The 16,253-nt window shown below is 32.6% G+C and overlaps 3 protein-coding genes across 5 annotated transcripts; 1 reads left to right on the forward strand and 2 right to left on the reverse strand.

Annotated features, from left to right (window-relative positions):
• Window positions 1–2,062: 2,062 nt before the first annotated feature.
• On the reverse strand, window positions 2,063–5,164 carry LOC108450663 (photosynthetic NDH subunit of subcomplex B 1, chloroplastic). 3 transcript variants are annotated; one of them, XM_017748384.2, is made up of 7 exons: window positions 4,018–5,164; window positions 3,781–3,931; window positions 3,484–3,674; window positions 3,092–3,349; window positions 2,798–2,903; window positions 2,461–2,546; window positions 2,063–2,376 (listed from the first exon to the last, which is right to left on the reverse strand). In XM_017748384.2, the coding sequence occupies exons 1-7, from the start codon at window positions 4,452–4,454 to the stop codon at window positions 2,211–2,213; spliced, it is 1,395 nt and encodes a 464-aa protein (XP_017603873.1). In that variant the 5' UTR covers window positions 4,455–5,164; the 3' UTR covers window positions 2,063–2,210. The 3 variants fall into 3 exon arrangements, with proteins under 3 accessions (XP_017603873.1, XP_017603872.1, XP_017603874.1); XM_017748383.2 differs by having other exon boundaries at window positions 3,751–3,931; window positions 4,018–4,536; XM_017748385.2 differs by lacking the exon at window positions 2,063–2,376 and having other exon boundaries at window positions 2,515–2,630; window positions 3,751–3,931; window positions 4,018–4,561.
• A 260-nt stretch (window positions 5,165–5,424) lies between these two features.
• LOC108453868 (uncharacterized) lies at window positions 5,425–10,262 on the forward strand. The gene is made up of 5 exons (XM_017752220.2): window positions 5,425–5,923; window positions 8,561–8,618; window positions 8,730–8,813; window positions 8,989–9,130; window positions 9,379–10,262. Exons 1-5 carry the CDS (start codon window positions 5,425–5,427, stop codon window positions 9,709–9,711), a joined length of 1,116 nt encoding a protein of 371 aa, XP_017607709.1. The 3' UTR covers window positions 9,712–10,262.
• A 743-nt stretch (window positions 10,263–11,005) lies between these two features.
• On the reverse strand, window positions 11,006–13,208 carry LOC108451998 (probable WRKY transcription factor 40). The gene is made up of 5 exons (XM_017749725.2): window positions 12,655–13,208; window positions 12,483–12,548; window positions 12,024–12,359; window positions 11,808–11,924; window positions 11,006–11,670 (listed from the first exon to the last, which is right to left on the reverse strand). Exons 1-5 carry the CDS (start codon window positions 12,730–12,732, stop codon window positions 11,323–11,325), a joined length of 945 nt encoding a protein of 314 aa, XP_017605214.1. The 5' UTR covers window positions 12,733–13,208; the 3' UTR covers window positions 11,006–11,322.
• Window positions 13,209–16,253: the final 3,045 nt, after the last annotated feature.

A 16,253-nucleotide genomic window follows, 5' to 3' on the forward strand; every position in this document is an offset into this window, starting at 1 on the left:
GATGTCAATTGCATGATATCACTCTACCTCATAACTTAAATAACCTAATTAAAATTAATCTTAAGACTTTTGAAGATTAATATGATTCAAAAATCTTAATAATTGAATTTACGTGTAATTATTTGTACTATTCTTTTAGGTATTTGAAAATAGGAGAAATTATTTAATTGGATAGTCATTATTATTTTTGATATTTTTTATTTTTTAAAATGTAATTAGCGAGATTATGTAGATACTATACTGATAATTACATTTTCTCAGGTAACCTAATTATTATTCGACTCACATCAATTTAATTAGGTCAGCTAAATGTCTTTAAAAATGCAAACAAAATCGAAATACTAAGAACCCATTTTTTTCCTTGTTAATTATTCATTTGTTATACTATATATATTTTAGTTATAGTAATAAGAATTTGACCTTTGCAAGCGGTTTTAAGTAAGAAAACATATTGCATGAACTTCAAAAAAAAAAAAAAAAAAAAGAATTGCAAACATTAAAGTTGAAGATATCAATAGATCATCTTCATCAATCATAATGATGAATTAAGTGATTAAATAACAAAATAGAGAGTAGTTGATACATAGCTTCACTCTTTTCATTGATCTTATCCAAGTTTATGAGATTGAAGGATTTTATGGTAGAGGGGAAATGGCAAATGAGTGGAATATTCTTAGAAATTAAGGAAATAATGGGGATAGTGGTAGAAGTGGATAAGGATCAAAACCACGTAGCCATTAGCCATGCAATAATCAAAAACCAATGATGGTTCACAATTATCATCATCTTCGTATATATAACATTATTATACGTGTTTTTAAGGGTATCTACAGTTTGATTTAAAACTTAAATAATTGATTTAATTCGGTTAAATGATCGGTAATCGAATTTAGTTCAGTCGGAGGTCGATAATAATTTTTTTAAATTTTGATTATTGGTTAATTAATTTGGTTTGAAATTGGGTAATTAATCAAATTAACCAACTAACTGAAATATTTGTTATTTTCGAGACTCATTTAGTGTTTCTAATATTTTATTTGTTATTTTCACCCTCATTTAAAGTTTTAAAACTATTAGATAAAAGAAAATGAACATTAGCAATGTATTTTTTATATATTTTATACTTATTTTAACCAAAAGACAAAAATATATAAATTTCGATTAACCTATCGAATTAACCAAAATATTTTGGTTCAATTAATGTATTTGAAAAAATTAATTCAATTAACGATTAAAAAATTATATGTTTTAAATAATTCAATTAATAATAATAACAATTCAATTTAGATATTTAATCGAACTCCAACGTATCTTTTCACTCGCATTTTCAAAGGATAATGATCCATAATCCAAATTTAATATAAATATATAACACCCAAAACATGACTTGATTTGGATAAAGATTGGGCCAAAGAACCAAGTGAGCTAAACTGATATGACCTCCACATCCAAAAAAGTCAAAACGTCAATCTAATAATTTGGACGCCAAACAAAACAAGGATATGATTTGATGCGTTAAAATCTATATTAACTGCATTATAATAAACATAATAATGAGGTACAAGAATAGACGAATAAAACGAATTCATGAACTATGAAATCTCAATTTCCGTACCTGTTTTTATTAAATTAAAGCAAAGGAGAATAGGCTTTTCATAATGTGAATAGGGCAGTCAATGTCATAGCCCAGTTTCTTCTTCCTAATCACAGGAAGTTCAAAGCCCATAAAGCTCAGTCTTTTATATTTACTTTTCCTTTGTATTATATTCATAGTTAAGTCACTAAATATTTAGTAAAATTTACTTCTTCCCTTCGTCTCGTATCCAAATATAAAATCTCACAACATTGGCAGGCACAAGGGAAAGCAAATAGCCTACATGGCCCTCAAATTTCCTAAATTTAGTGCTTGAATTAATGGTGGAAACTCCCCGACTCTTATGCGATTGTTTTGGGATATAAGGCTTTAACCCACTTTATACCCAACACTGAACATCACCCTTTTCATAACATGCAACCAACCAAGTTAATCGTGAATTGAGATCATATTTAACACTATAATTCATTTTTGGGTACTTGTCAAGCGAAGACGTGTGTAACTTATTACTGCTTTTGCACTATAGAAACATTGAAGATAGATATAAAAGGAAAGAATAGGAAAGAAAAGGAATCACAAGAGTGTAGCCAAAAATATATATATACGAACACCTCTCCTATACAAGAGCTAGGGACCGTTGAAATATTTGCATGGCTTGTTTAACAGCCTCCACATCAATATCTATCAACTTTCCTGTCTTGGATGAGACAACGGCGCATTTCTTCTCTTCTGCATTAGGAACAAACAGTTTCCCCTTTTCATCTGAGCAAAACAAGCCGATGCTGCACTCAAATTTACAAAACCCCTTTCAAGATTTACATATATTGTTGATGTAAATGATTTTACATAAATCTAGAGACACTCACCTTGGTTTTTCTCGTGCAGTTGCTAGCTGTATAGCTGCTGTGTTTGTAGCGATCACCCCGGCTGAATCATTTATCAGAGCAGCTAGCTAAAGAATCATCAAAAGCATAGCTTAAATTAATGGATCTTTCCAGTGTCAGACTTTGAAACATAGTATGTTTCTTTTTCATCTCTGCAGACAAGTTAAAAAGGGTTGTTACCCTGACTCTTCATTGTTCCTAAAGTATTTGGACTGGATATAGAAATATGATTCTATACGTATATGAAAACCTTAGAAAACATTGAGAATACTAGTATACGCTTCTCTGATTATAAAATGAGTTGAAAAAAAGTGCATACCTGCCCTGGGGTAGTGATGAAAACAATATTAGCATCATCTCCTACTTCTTCCTCCACATTCTCTCTTTCTTTCTCGTGTGGAATGACAAAAAGTGGCTTAAATCCCCTGTTGGCACAACATAAGATATTTGATTATGTTAAACTTGATAACTAGTTTTAGTCAATGTTGTCAAAAGTGATGAGATCATGCTCTTTCAACTCAAGTTTATCAGCTAGTCTACTATGTTATTGCAACTCAAAAGTGCATGTCGATTTACCCTCATATCCGTACAACTTGAGAGCAGGTAATAATACCTTATATCCTCAGCTATTTCAGCCCATACTTGAATGGGGAGCAAGCAATCAGTATCACCTCGAGACTGCATTGAAGCCTTGGAATCCGATTCTATTCCATGAATCACTATATATTTCCCTTTCTCTACACCCGCATTTCTGTATTTTTCTGCCACAACCTCCTTCAGCTTCCTCGAAATCGACACTCTTAAGGGGCCAACCTCGTGCCTCGGAACACTCCTAAATGGTCTTCCCAACCAATCAACCATCTGATGGTACCTATAGCAGTACGACCCCACTTAAACCAAAAACATAACATTGAATTCCGAACCGTAATCATTTTCTCTTAAAACAAAGCTTTTCTAATTCACCAAAAGTATATGAATTAGTGGCTTGTTGTAAAACTCACTCACATGTTATATCCAGCATCAGAAAGATTCATGCTATCTGCAGGAAAAGATTGAGAAAGGAGTAATCCAGCACCTGCTGCATTCACATTTGGATAAATGTAGCTCACTCTATCTCGAGCGGTGGTCATAAACAAGAAGGCAGCATGGCCAAGACCCGCCAGTTTTGTCGACAAAACCATGTCATAGTACCTATTCTGCAATTTCACAACCTACATTCAATCTAATCCAATATGGCGCTACATGAAAACATTGAAAACCATTGTTAAATACCCAAACTTTCATCCATGAAAAGCCAATAACCTTAAGAAGTCCAATCATGTCTGTGTATTCAGCAGGATCAGGCCAGTCATCGTCAGGGTCATAAGCATTAGCCCATCTCACATTCTTGTTCAGTTCAAATGTCTGCTTTCCTCTTTCTGATGCCAATATATCCACTTGAACACCAGGGTATCTGATCAAAATATATTAACAATTAAAGATGGAAATTTCATACCCAAAATCAGAGCTTCAACATTTTGGTTGCTGTTATTGTTATACCTGTCTTTGATCAATTGAATCACAGGGAAAAACAACAAGTTTTCATAGACACCACCAGAAATGACACAGCAACATCTCCTGACATCACCTCTGATTTTCAAAGGCAGTGAAGCCAACTCCACGGTGAACCCCTTTGGGAATTTCAAGAAACCGTAAGGATTATCAGGGTCTTCAGGGGGCCTAGGATCTTCTTCTTGCTTGCCATCAGTGAACAATGAACCATATTCCGAGAAGGGGTCTTCCACATCATCTTCAAAAGGATCCAGCCATGGGTTCTTTTTCTTAGCATGGGTTCGAACACTTGGCTTAGTTTTGGTGCATGGAGAGTGGTCTAGTGGCCTTAAACATGGTGGCTTAGCTGTTAAGTGAGCAGAAGGAAGTGAAGATGGATTTGAAAGAAATGGAGAAAGAGCTTTGGGTAGTACAGTAGTAGCCATTGATTTTTAATTTTTTTTCAATTTCTTTTAGTTCTTTTTACTGGTTTTCTAGGCCTGTGTGAACTTTTCCGGGCATTAGGATATGAATGTGTGGAAGGAACTTGGATAAGTGGGTCCCTAACCTAAGCGTATGTCTTTTTGTTTTTTATTGGATAATCACAGAACAATACTGCAACATTTCAGGACTCTCAATTCCACCCTTGACTGCGTTTTTCTTAATACAATCCTCATATGTGAGCTAGGTTAGAACAAGAAAATATTAAATTTGTCTTTTGATACATATTATTATAAATTTGGAAAAAGGAGCATAGACTATTATTTTGTGCATATAATCTTTCTTTTTTTCTTTTTTGTTGCAAATAAATTTATTTGGTAATTTTACCCTTAAAAACATTTTAAAATACCCTTTGAATTTGTAGGACTCCCAAAATTAATATACAGAATAGATACATTTAATTATTTTCGCAGCTAATGCGGACTCGGGTCGGAGTAGAACAAAACAAAAAACAACCTTTTAAAAACCCAAACCTATCTGACGTGGCGCTCTTTCATTGGCGGATCCCTCTGATTCTTTGCTTTTTGCCATCAATATCCGAAACTACCCCCTCACCACCGAAAATTACACCCAGTTCCCTCGAAAGCACCAAGCTTTTATTTTCCCCCCTGATTTTCTCGTCTCATTTTCCTACCACCCAAACAACACCATTCTCGAAAACAACAATTGACCCACTTCCAGTATTTTGCTTGTAACAAAATTTCTCTAATATCACCAATGCAGCACGAAATTTGTGTCCTCCCAGCTTTCTTCTCCACTAGCATTCTCTCACCTTAGCCCTACGATTCTTAACCTTCCTTTTCACTCCATTACTCTTTAATTACTGATTCCAAAGCTCACTGTTTAGTCAAGAAAGCTTCAAATTAGAAACTTTTGTAGCGAAATTTTGAGATGATATAAAAAATTGAGCCGTAAATGTCGGGACCGCCGAGGGTAAGGTCGGCTAACACTGCAACGGAAATGGAAGCGAGGTCGGTTCTGGGTCCGGCTGGGAACAAGGTCCCGACAAAACCGGCACCAAAATCGACCAAAAAACAAGTCCAGCAAACACCTGAGGGAAAAGACAAAGAGAAGGTTAAAGAACTGTTAACTCCACAAAAGAAACCAACGCCGGCCCCTCAATCGTTGACTTTGACTGCATCGATTTTGAGGCAGCAGGAAAGGATGGCGGGGAATTTTTCGATGAGTCTGTCGTGCTTGTCGGACGGAGGAGCATCGTCTTCATCGGCAGGGTCGTCGTCGAGTGGGATGACTGGCGGAGGAGGGCGGCGGGGTGGTAAACATGGAATCGGTGTTGGAGTGAGGAGGAAGCAAAGTGGGCCGAAAGGGGAGAATGGGGTGATTGTGGTGGATTCATGGGAAGGTGGTTGCTTGGATAACAAGAAAAGATGTGGATGGGTCACAACCAATTCGGGTATGTTTTTTAATGTTTTCTGGTCTTCTTTAAGTTTAGATTATTTGGTTCTCATGATTCGTAATAATGGTATCATTCCTTATATATCTTGTGCTTTGGAGTTGATTTTTATGTTAAAATAGTTGAATCATGTTAGAACTTGTTGACCGGTCTTGAGTAAATTGGCTGAAGGAGATATTCTGTCTAAGTAGTAACCCCTTTACGTTGGTTTGATTTTAATTAGAAGAATTGAGGAACAACTTGACACAGGTTACACTAGTCGAGTCCTTCCTTTTTTACTTTTTTACGAGTTTATATTTGATGCATTGTTTGTGTATATATCTATACACTTATCGTGAACTAAATAATGACACTTTATTAAAAGTTTTGAATAGTAAATACAGACAATTTTATTTTTAATGGGATGGCATCATTTGGTTCATTAATAGTATATAAATTTATGTACTGTGGGTCATCATAGATAGCAAGGAACACATCTTTTTTGTATCATTTATAGTAGTTGTTGAAAGGAGATTGCTGGTTGCTTAGTAACCAAGTTTGAAGTTGGCTCATTGTTGACTTTGACACTTATATTAGAGGGTATTCATATAACAAAACATTCTGACGGTTGAGAAGATTTTTACTCTAAGGACATTTGAAGCTATTTAAGAGTGCTGTTATCCTTTCGGTTGGAAATGCAAGCAAAATTTGATTGAATAGCTTTCTATTTAATTATCTGATCCTATATAGAAATTCTTATGCTGCTAGGAAGGATATAGCTTCTTTCTTTTTTCTTTAGTGTAGAAGGTGTAGTTTGTTTTTATTCTTTTCCTTTACAGTATCAGCATCAAATATTTACTGCTGCATATGCTGGAAGGAATAGATAGGTAATATTGAAGAGCTCTGTACTATATATTTGGTACATTCTTCAAAATGAAAGGGGGGAGAAAGATTAATGCTTTAGTGGCTGTTTGCGTTCCCTATATACTATATTCTTTCACATCTTGAAGTTTGCAATAATTGCAAGTTTTCTTGATTTGGATGTCAATCGTGAAAGCATAACTTTTCTTAAGCATTCTGGACAGTCTTGTTTTCCTTTATTATATTTGGGCTGTGGCAGATAGTTTTTGGGGTTTTGGCTTAGGTTGTATTTGCTAGAATGTACCATTTGTCTAAAACCATGCAACTTTAGCATTTTATTAGAGAATGGGATGGCTACTTTTTATCTCAACCTAACTTTGGACTCACCTGAATAGTACACCATTCAGTGTTTGAGCATGGCTGTAAATTTGGCCCGCCTGACACTTCTACATTAATGATCTGGACCATCCCATACTTTGAGCAAATTTATCAGAGAACAAGCCATTGAAAATGGTGTATCTTAAGTCTAAGCTTTTTATTTCAATATTTCATGCTACACCTAAATGTGTGGCCTTTTATATTACATGTGAAGAAAAAGTAGACTCTTTTCTTCTTGTTTTAGATCTGCAGTGTTTCAACTAGAGCAGCAGGTTATATCTGTCTGGCTATGCGTGTGTTTGAAGATTCCTAGTTGTAAAGTACAACTTGCATTTAATTTCCATGAACAATATTTCATTTTTCTTAAAGTACCTGTATCTGTATGTGTCCAACACATTTCCGTACATGGGCATGAGCCATGAGGATATGACCCTCCAAATACCTGGAAAAACTTAGACAAAAATAAACATACTCGTGTCAGACACATATCATATCTGACACTCTGAGTCCAAGTAGACTCACAATGCTATAAAATTGATGTTATCTTAGTAATTTCTGATTGATCTAATCTTGTAAATACTATGAATATAATTTATGAATGGAATTTTATGATTGTTCTGGTAAGCTAGACCTGAAGCTATTAGTCAAGAATTACAGAGAATTACAGATGGATTTGAATTTTTATTTTTTATTTTAATTACAAGGAATATTGGCATTCGCAGGAAATAAGACTAGAACCCAAAACCTGCTGTGCATCCAACAATTAATTGAGTGCATGAACTATTTGAGGCTTTGCCCCAGGTTGAGATGGAATAATATTTTATTCTTAATTAAGGCTAAGGACTCTAGAGATGTTCAGATGGAAGGGTTTGGGTTGAAGTTAAATGGAGGTCTTGAGAAAGATAGACCAAGGTTAGCAATTTTCTTGCCAATTTCAGATTGTTTTTTTATTGCATAGGAAAAGGGCCACAAATATGGTGGGGCAATCTAATGTATATGGATCCAGTTGATAGAAAGGGGCATCTGATTCAAATTAAGTGACAAAAAGGGCAAAACATTGATCACAATGTAAGTGGTTTTGGAATTCAGTCATAGGGTAAAGTAGGTAAAATAAATTCTTTAGCTAATTTTTCATCGGGCTTTAGGCTGATAACACTTATGTCGAGTTGCATTCATTTTTACAATTTCCAGCTGCTTAAAATCCATTGCCCCCTTTCGTAAGTATGTTTTTGTTTTGTTGATTCCAAGTCCTTCTGCTATAGCTTTCTGCTTCACGGTTCTTTAAGGCTTTTGGGACCTTTCCCCACGAAAGTCCTACAGCTTCTACTGATGTACCACTTGCTTTTAGTGTATTTTTCAGGTAACTTGTATCATTTTATAAACATTTGCAAATACTAACTGCTTTTTGTTCTTTGAAAGATCTTTGTTATGTCGCTTTTCATGATGAAGAATGGGGAGTTCCAGCTCATGATGACAAGTATGTAATTTGGTTGCACTATTCATCCGGCTGTACCTTTTTTTCCTCTTTTAATTTCTGCATGAAATTTCAGATGTTAACTTCCTTGGCTTGTTTATTTTGTATATGCAGGAAACTGTTTGAATTGCTCAGCTTATCAGGTGCTTTGGCTGAACTGACATGGCCTACCATCCTTAGCAAAAGACATTTGTTTAGGTATTGCTCATACTCTATGAACAGTTGTGTTTGAAAGTCGGTCAACTGTGAGGCCTGTAGTGCTTGTCATGTTTGCTTTCAAGTATTTGTAGCGAGTATTATGTATAAAATACTTACTTTTATAGGTGGGTTTTTGTTGTGATTGATGCTAAATTTGGCTTTTATTTGTATGCAGGGACACCTTTCTGGAGTTTGATCCAAGGGCTGTTTCTAAACTAAGTGAGAAAAAGATAGGAGCTCCTGGAAGCCCTGCCAGCTCTCTGCTATCAGAACTCAAGATTCGAGGCATCATTGAAAATGGACACCAAATATGCAAGGCATGGACTTATTCTCATGATTGATTTGTTAATCTCTACTTACAAATTGCAGAAGTAAAATTCAAACTCTTGAAGCAAGCTCTTATTGTCACCACTCACCGTTGTTTAGCAAAGAAAGCCCTAGCTAACTTACATATTATAGTGAAACAACCATCTATATAAATGGCTCTGATTCATTTACAACACAGTGAATTAAAGTACACTCACAGTAGATTTTATTATTTAACAGCAAGTTCTGTTATATGCAGGTAATAGATGAGTTTGGGTCATTTGACAAGTACATTTGGAGCTTCGTTAATCACAAGCCAATAGTTGGTCAATTTCGGTACCCTCGGCAGGTTCCAGTCAAGAGTCCAAAATCAGAGGTGATAAGCAAAGACCTCATCAGAAGAGGATTCCGAAGCGTAGGGCCTACAGTTGTATATTCATTCATGCAAGTGGCTGGATTGACTAATGACCATCTTATGAGTTGCTTTAGGTTTCAAGAATGCATAACAGGGGTGGAATCAAGGGGAAAAGTTAACAATGATGAAGCAAATGATGAAACTAAAAAAGTTGAGGAGACGACTGCCTTGGGATAACTTGCCTGGACTCAGGGTTTCTAAGTATATAGTATTTCATCTGGTATGGGGGTTTGGGATGAGAGTTTGTATTTTTCTTGTTTTTACTGTTATTTGATTGAGACCTTTCACACCATTTGAATATGGTGGATGATGATTGGTGTTGTGGGGGAATGTTTTGTGTACAAAATGTTTTCTTATGTAGAAAAAATAGGGGGAAACATGTTGCATATCATAAATGCCAATGGGACCTATATACGGTAGAAATCTTCATTTCAAGAAACTTTAACAACTTTGAAGAAGAATTGTAAGAATTGTCATATCAGGTGAGGCGGCTGAGAACATCTTCAGCTTAGAAACTGGAAAATCTTGGCAATGCAATCTGGCGTGGGACATGGGTAAACGAAACGTGTTTTAGAATATGGACTGATAATTAATGCTAATGGTCCCGCTGTTTGTAATTGTAACAATAATTAATTGCTGTTTGTTTGTTTGTATTTTTTTTTTATGTTATATGTTTATATTATATAGATTTTGAATTTATCCACGTATTTGAGTTTGAGCTTATATAATATATATGTATATGTTTTTTGCGAAATTATGTGAGTTGTATAATTATATTGTATTGTTTTGATGTTATTTTAATAAAACTTAAAGGTAATTCATTTGACTGGCAATTATGGTCCTCAGCTGGCTTTGATGGCCTTGTCATTGGGCTTTAGACTAATTTTCATGTACGGAATTTGGACTGTAGCATGTGGGGGCGCACACGCTTGGAATCCAACTTAGCCAAGTCGTCGATGGCTTTTCTTATTTTCTTCCTCTTTTTGTCTTTTTACAACACAACTTTGATTTCTTTTTTAAATGTCGACTTAATGACTCATTTTACTCCCTTTTTTTACCATTTCTTATATATAAAATACGCTTTTCCCTAAAAAACTATATTATAACAAATTCCAAATAATAGTATAACTATTCACATGCATGTTTAACTGTTGCTGATCAAAACAAGAATGAAAAACCTCATTATACTCCAACACAAGCATCCTTGTGATTTGACAACGATTAGTGCAGAAATGTTGATAGAATTTATTATCAAAAGTTTTGTACGCAAAACTTATTTTAAAGCTGAAAATATTCAATTATTCTTTTTCCTTTTTTTGAACCAATTATGTTTTATACTCAAAATGAAAAGAATATGTAGATTAAATATTAGCTTGATTAGTATACATGATGTTTTCAATGCAGGAGAACATGAATTCGAGTGCGTTAAAACGTATTTTCTTTTACTTATAAGTTAGGAAGGGACTGTGAATAGTTACATACACCAATTTATTCAAAAACAAAAACAAAATGAAAAAAATATTTACATGAAGCTGATGCTTGAACAGATTTCCTGTCCTATTCTGTTTTTAAATTGTGTGTTTCCCCAATTCTTCTGCAATGTTGTATTTACAACATTCTAAGTTCATAACAATTACTACTTATAGTTGACAAAATCATAGAAACAACTCTTTGTCCGCCGGTATATTTTCCCAGCAAGACAGATATAAATCCTAAAATAGAAACGAGAAAAAAAAAAAACTCTAAATTGATCTTATATTTTGAGATATTAATTCCATCCCATTTTTTTTATTCAACTGGACTTTGCTGAAACATTCTTCCTGAAATGGCAGCTGCCAATGCTGCTGTGAATTTTGGGTCTTTCGTCAAAGAAGTAGCCATCTGTTCCACCAAATATTGTCTGACTTGCGGTGAATCCATTTTTGGCAGACCGGAGCTGCAGATTCTAGCTACATCACTACCACTGGGCTTGGTTTTGCCGAAGGCTGGAGTCATGGTTGGTCCAGATGGGTTCAATGAGGCTGAACCACGGTGGCCTGAACCTGATGTTGGTTCCATTTGAGAAGGAGGAAGATGGTTGTGTTCACCTTCATATGTTGCGATCACCACTGCTTGATCGTCAATACTTCTTTGCACCTAAAAACGTCAACCCAAAATCAACTTTAGTTTAATTGTTTTCAGCTGAAAATGTTTGATGAATTGTGGGTTGGAACTTCAAAAGAGTTTTGATTTTACAAACTGTAATGCAATGAAGCCAGCCAACCAGGGTTTACCTTCTTTTTAACAGGGCAGGTTGGAGCAAAAGAACACTTGAAGTAAGCTCTTGGGGAAGGATTATCCCTGGTCACCTTCTGCCCATATTTCCTCCATTGATATCCATCCTTTACCACCTGAATTTGTTCAACCAATTTGCATAAGAAATCAAGTAAATTTCTTCGAGTACTTGAAATCCGCAGAAGAGTATAATATTTTATGTGAAATTATCTTACAAGGCTAGTATCAGATGCTTCAGTCCTGACATATACTCTAGAAACTTTGGCCTTTATAATTTCTTCTTTGGGTTTCTTGCATGAATCTTCATCAGTTGAGCTGCTCTCTGAGTTTCCAATGATCCCAAAGTTATAATTATCGTTGTTGTTGTTGTTGCTGCTGCTTTCAGATTTTCTTTTCTTTGAAGGGCTGAGTTCTTTTACTGGGATTTTGCTCATTAGATTCGTCAACTGGCTTTGCAAAGCATTGTAGCTCTCACACATTGCTGCTAACATTTCCGTCAGCTTCTTGTTTTCTTCGTTGACACGGTTCAATTCTTCCACTAAAGCACCACTCTGCAAAACAAACAGCATTAGATTCAGTTTCACATCCCAAGAAAAAATAAAAAAAGTCATATGTTAATTTTAATTCATTTCGGAGTTGGAACTTTTCCATATATAAGAGATGCATAAACTCACCTCTTCTTTCATAGAAAGTTTCTTTCCAAACACAATCAAGTTGCCATTTCCACTTGGTTCCTTCTTCTGAAACATATGATAACAGATTGAAAAGCTTTCTCAGTATAAGAAAATTCAAGTAAGAAAACAGGAAATAACACAACAACATTTCCAGAACAAAATTTTGATGTACCGGAGTGTCAAGTGGCAAGGGCCTATCTGAAGAAGGACTTAGATCCAGTGAAGTATCCACCCATGAAGAAGTATCCATAGCTTTTTTCTCCCAACAAAAGACTGCTATATTTCAACCTTTTAACAAAGACCCAGATCGAATTTATCTACCAAAAACCTGGAAATTGCCTCAAAACTCTCCGAAGAAGAAGAAGCTAGGTTTTGCTTGAAGTCCTTCAACTCAAGTTGTCCCCAACTGGCTCAAAACAACCAAATCCAGGAATTCTATATATTCTATGAAAACAAGAGAAAGAATAAAGGGCTGAGGAAATTTGGAGCCAACGGTGATAAAAATAAAGAAAGAAGAAAGAAAGATAAGATAAACAAGTCAGAAAGAAGGTGGCATGTGATTTGAGTTAACCTGATAGAGCTATAAAGTAGGAGGGGTTTATTTAATTATATGGTAGCACAAACATGAACAATGTGCTCATCAAAAAAATAATTTCTAAATAAGAAATTTAGATGATACTACTTGTCGATTTGGTTTGAAAATCTTAAAAAAATACTTTGGGTATTTGTCAAAGTCAAGCACACCATAAACATAATGAAACCTTGGGTGTTCTTTCCTCCTCTTCTTGTTTTGGGGAGAGAGAAAGAAGTTAATTGTTGACCAATTCTTATATTTACTGAGATTATATTGTTTTATAATAAAATGATATTTATAAAAATATAATTATTATTTTTATTGTATATAAAAATAAAATTATTATAAGTAATAATAAAAGAGTTATTAAGTTATTATTATAAAAGTTAAATACATCTATTTTCTTTTTCCTTCCAACAAAAAAAAAAGTGATGGGATTTTTGTTTTTTGTCATGTTTACGATGAATTCTCCAGTTATATGAATCACTCCTATTTATGATGTTTTATTTTAGAGTGAGTACAATTTTTCTCTATTGAAATTTTGTTATCATTCAAGTGCTTTCTCATATTACATTACTTTTTATACCTCTATTCCATTCGTTTTGTATTATATATCATTACAATTTTTATAATTTATATTTTTTTATTTCTATAATTTTTATCTATTTGTTTTCTTGGAGTGTTTAAAAGTGGTTAGGTCTGTTTTAATACAACTTGCAAATTATGGATTTCCTATTTGTTTTTTTCTGCATCTTAATTTATATTTTTGTGTGTGTCTAAATAAAAAATGAATTTTTATCAAAAAATAAAAATAAAAATAAAAAATGAATAATTTATTAGAGTGTAGAGATGATTAAATAATTAGTTCAATCATTGTAAAATAAAAATCAAAATATTTTATTTCAAAAATCTTAAAATTTGTAAAAATAAAAATTGATAAACATAAATTATTAATAATAACCATATGCATTCATTTTATAAATTATAATAAAAAATTTAAATATTTAAATTAACTTAAATTTTATTGAAACAGTTTTAACCAAATTTTCACTCAAGTCAACTGATTTTTATTAATTTATTTTTCCCGATTTTATAATACTGATGGAATCAATATTCAATTCATCAATCTGATTCAATTTTAATAAACAAAACATAACATTTAAATTCAATTTTATAATATGCTATTTTTCTCGATAAATAAATTAAATTTAAAATTTTATAAATATTCTTTTGAATCATTTTACAAAATGTTATTGTTAATCATAGATTGACTTTATTATCCCTAACTAAATTAATAATTAGATGGTTTCAATTACTTAAAATTTTTAATATGTGAAGATAAAATTTTAAAATGTTACGGAAAAAAGGGCATAGGCTTGATGGTCCAAATCTTCACTAAGTTATTTCGATGATCCAAGTTATATAATTATATATTTTATTATATTTTATCAGTCCATTAAAAGGGTAACTACTCTATTTTCTTCATGTCAAAGTCAAATTTAAAATATATAAAATAATTTTTGATAACTATTAGCTCCTATAAAATATAATTAGAGAAATTGTCTAGCTTATAATGACATGAGATCTCAAAAATTTACAAGATAACACAACTCTTTAAATTTTATTAATAATTTTTTTTAAGTGGTTCCAAGTGCAAATATAATTATAATCAAACTATAATTAAATTAAAATTAAATCATTACAATACATAAATTAATAAATTAATAACTTAAATACATCTAAACTTTATGAAAATAAATTTAGGCAAGTAAAACAAATCTGGAGAGAAATAGTGATGGTTTTGATAAGGAGAAAAATTAATCAACTAATCTAATTAAAATAATTTTAAATAATACATTGATTCTTGTTTTATTAGAAAATACTAATTGGTTTCTAAAAAAAAAAACTAATCTTTCAGTTTATTTTTACCCGATTCTGTAAATTCTCAAATGTTAAATTCCATTAAAGAAAAACTTAGCTTTTGGGGTTAAAATACTCAAGATTGTTTTCTGGAATAAAACAGATGGGAAATTGTCAACGCTTTGACAAACACATGTTTAAACTGTTTGTACTTAATAAAGTGGACGGTGGAGACGATAAATAAATGGGGTTCCAAAAGTCAATCTCCGACTCCGACACACACAAAAAAGGGAAAAAGTACGTAGACCTCAAGACTCGGGCGTGGACCATGACTCACTCCCACTAGACAACGAATATATTTCCTCTTTGAACAAAAAAGAGTATATATATTTCGTGTTTGCTCGGTTCAATGAACCTGTAAATTTTAAATTTCCAAGATAGTAATTCATAAGTTCATGCATTTGGTGCTCTATGTCTATGTCCAATTAATTTACATAACCATTTTCACTAAGTTTTACGCCCCAATCACTCTCTCACTCCCGTCTGTAAAGGTGCTAGCTACCATTACCCTTTTTATTCTTTAATTTCTCTCTCCACGATGTAAATGTTACATTTATCAAATTTTAAATTCCTCATGTTTTTATATATTGATTGAAATCAATGCATTGTGATTATTTGATTTTGATTGTGGTTTTCCAAATATATATTATATGTGATTATATTTGAAATTGCACTTATAATAATAATAATAATAAATCATTTTACCATTTGTCTACAAAAGCTCCTATACTTGTATTAGAATGAATAAGTCATTAACATTTGATTTTTATTAAATTATATAAGTTGTTTACTTATAAATTCTTTTCATCTCAATAAAGTTATTAACTTCTCATTTCAACTCGAATAAATTCTTTACTTTTTTTTTTTTAATTTGTATTTAAGTAAACCTGCTGTTAACAAAATTGATCTTTTCTTTTGGTAAATATGTTTTGTTTTTTTGTTTAAATTTAATATTAATTATATTTAAAATTTTGATATAAATATATATTTAAGTATATTTGAATTTATGTATCTAAATTATTATAAAATAATCATACCAACCAAATTAGATTAAATTAAGGAGGAATTTAAAATGAGAAAAGAAAAAAGAATATGTTCGAAAAAACATATGGGTGCAGAATGCATTGTATGTTTGATATGAAGAATAATATTAGAATTTTGAATTTCATCAAGTAGATCTCAAAAGTTCATGCATCTTTCGGATAAGTTAATGAAAAATAATATAACATGTATAAAATCGAATTTTCTTTTTCACGAGAATCCCCTCCCCAATTTAA

Source organism: Gossypium arboreum, chromosome 5 (genome assembly GCF_025698485.1).
Source record: "Gossypium arboreum isolate Shixiya-1 chromosome 5, ASM2569848v2, whole genome shotgun sequence".
Taxonomy (NCBI): domain Eukaryota; kingdom Viridiplantae; phylum Streptophyta; class Magnoliopsida; order Malvales; family Malvaceae; genus Gossypium; species Gossypium arboreum.

Excerpts from the sequence above, each read along its gene's own strand:
- LOC108450663 (XM_017748383.2), bottom strand. The coding sequence starts at position 4,454 with ATGGCTACTACTGTACTACCCAAAGCTCTTTCTCCATTTCTTTCAAAT. Across the intron at positions 3,675-3,750 it reads TTTCATGGATGAAAGTTTGG|AATAGGTACTATGACATGGT; the intron begins GTATTTAACAAT and ends GTGAAATTGCAG. Across the intron at positions 2,547-2,797 it reads TCATCACTACCCCAGGGCAG|CTAGCTGCTCTGATAAATGA; the intron begins GTATGCACTTTT and ends ATGATTCTTTAG.
- LOC108453868 (XM_017752220.2), top strand. The coding sequence starts at position 5,425 with ATGTCGGGACCGCCGAGGGTAAGGTCGGCTAACACTGCAACGGAAATG. Across the intron at positions 5,924-8,560 it reads ATGGGTCACAACCAATTCGG|ATCTTTGTTATGTCGCTTTT; the intron begins GTATGTTTTTTA and ends GTTCTTTGAAAG. Across the intron at positions 8,814-8,988 it reads AGCAAAAGACATTTGTTTAG|GGACACCTTTCTGGAGTTTG; the intron begins GTATTGCTCATA and ends ATTTGTATGCAG.
- LOC108451998 (XM_017749725.2), bottom strand. The coding sequence starts at position 12,732 with ATGGATACTTCTTCATGGGTGGATACTTCACTGGATCTAAGTCCTTCT. Across the intron at positions 12,549-12,654 it reads CCTTGCCACTTGACACTCCG|AAGAAGGAACCAAGTGGAAA; the intron begins GTACATCAAAAT and ends CATATGTTTCAG. Across the intron at positions 12,360-12,482 it reads AACTTTCTATGAAAGAAGAG|AGTGGTGCTTTAGTGGAAGA; the intron begins GTGAGTTTATGC and ends TTTGTTTTGCAG.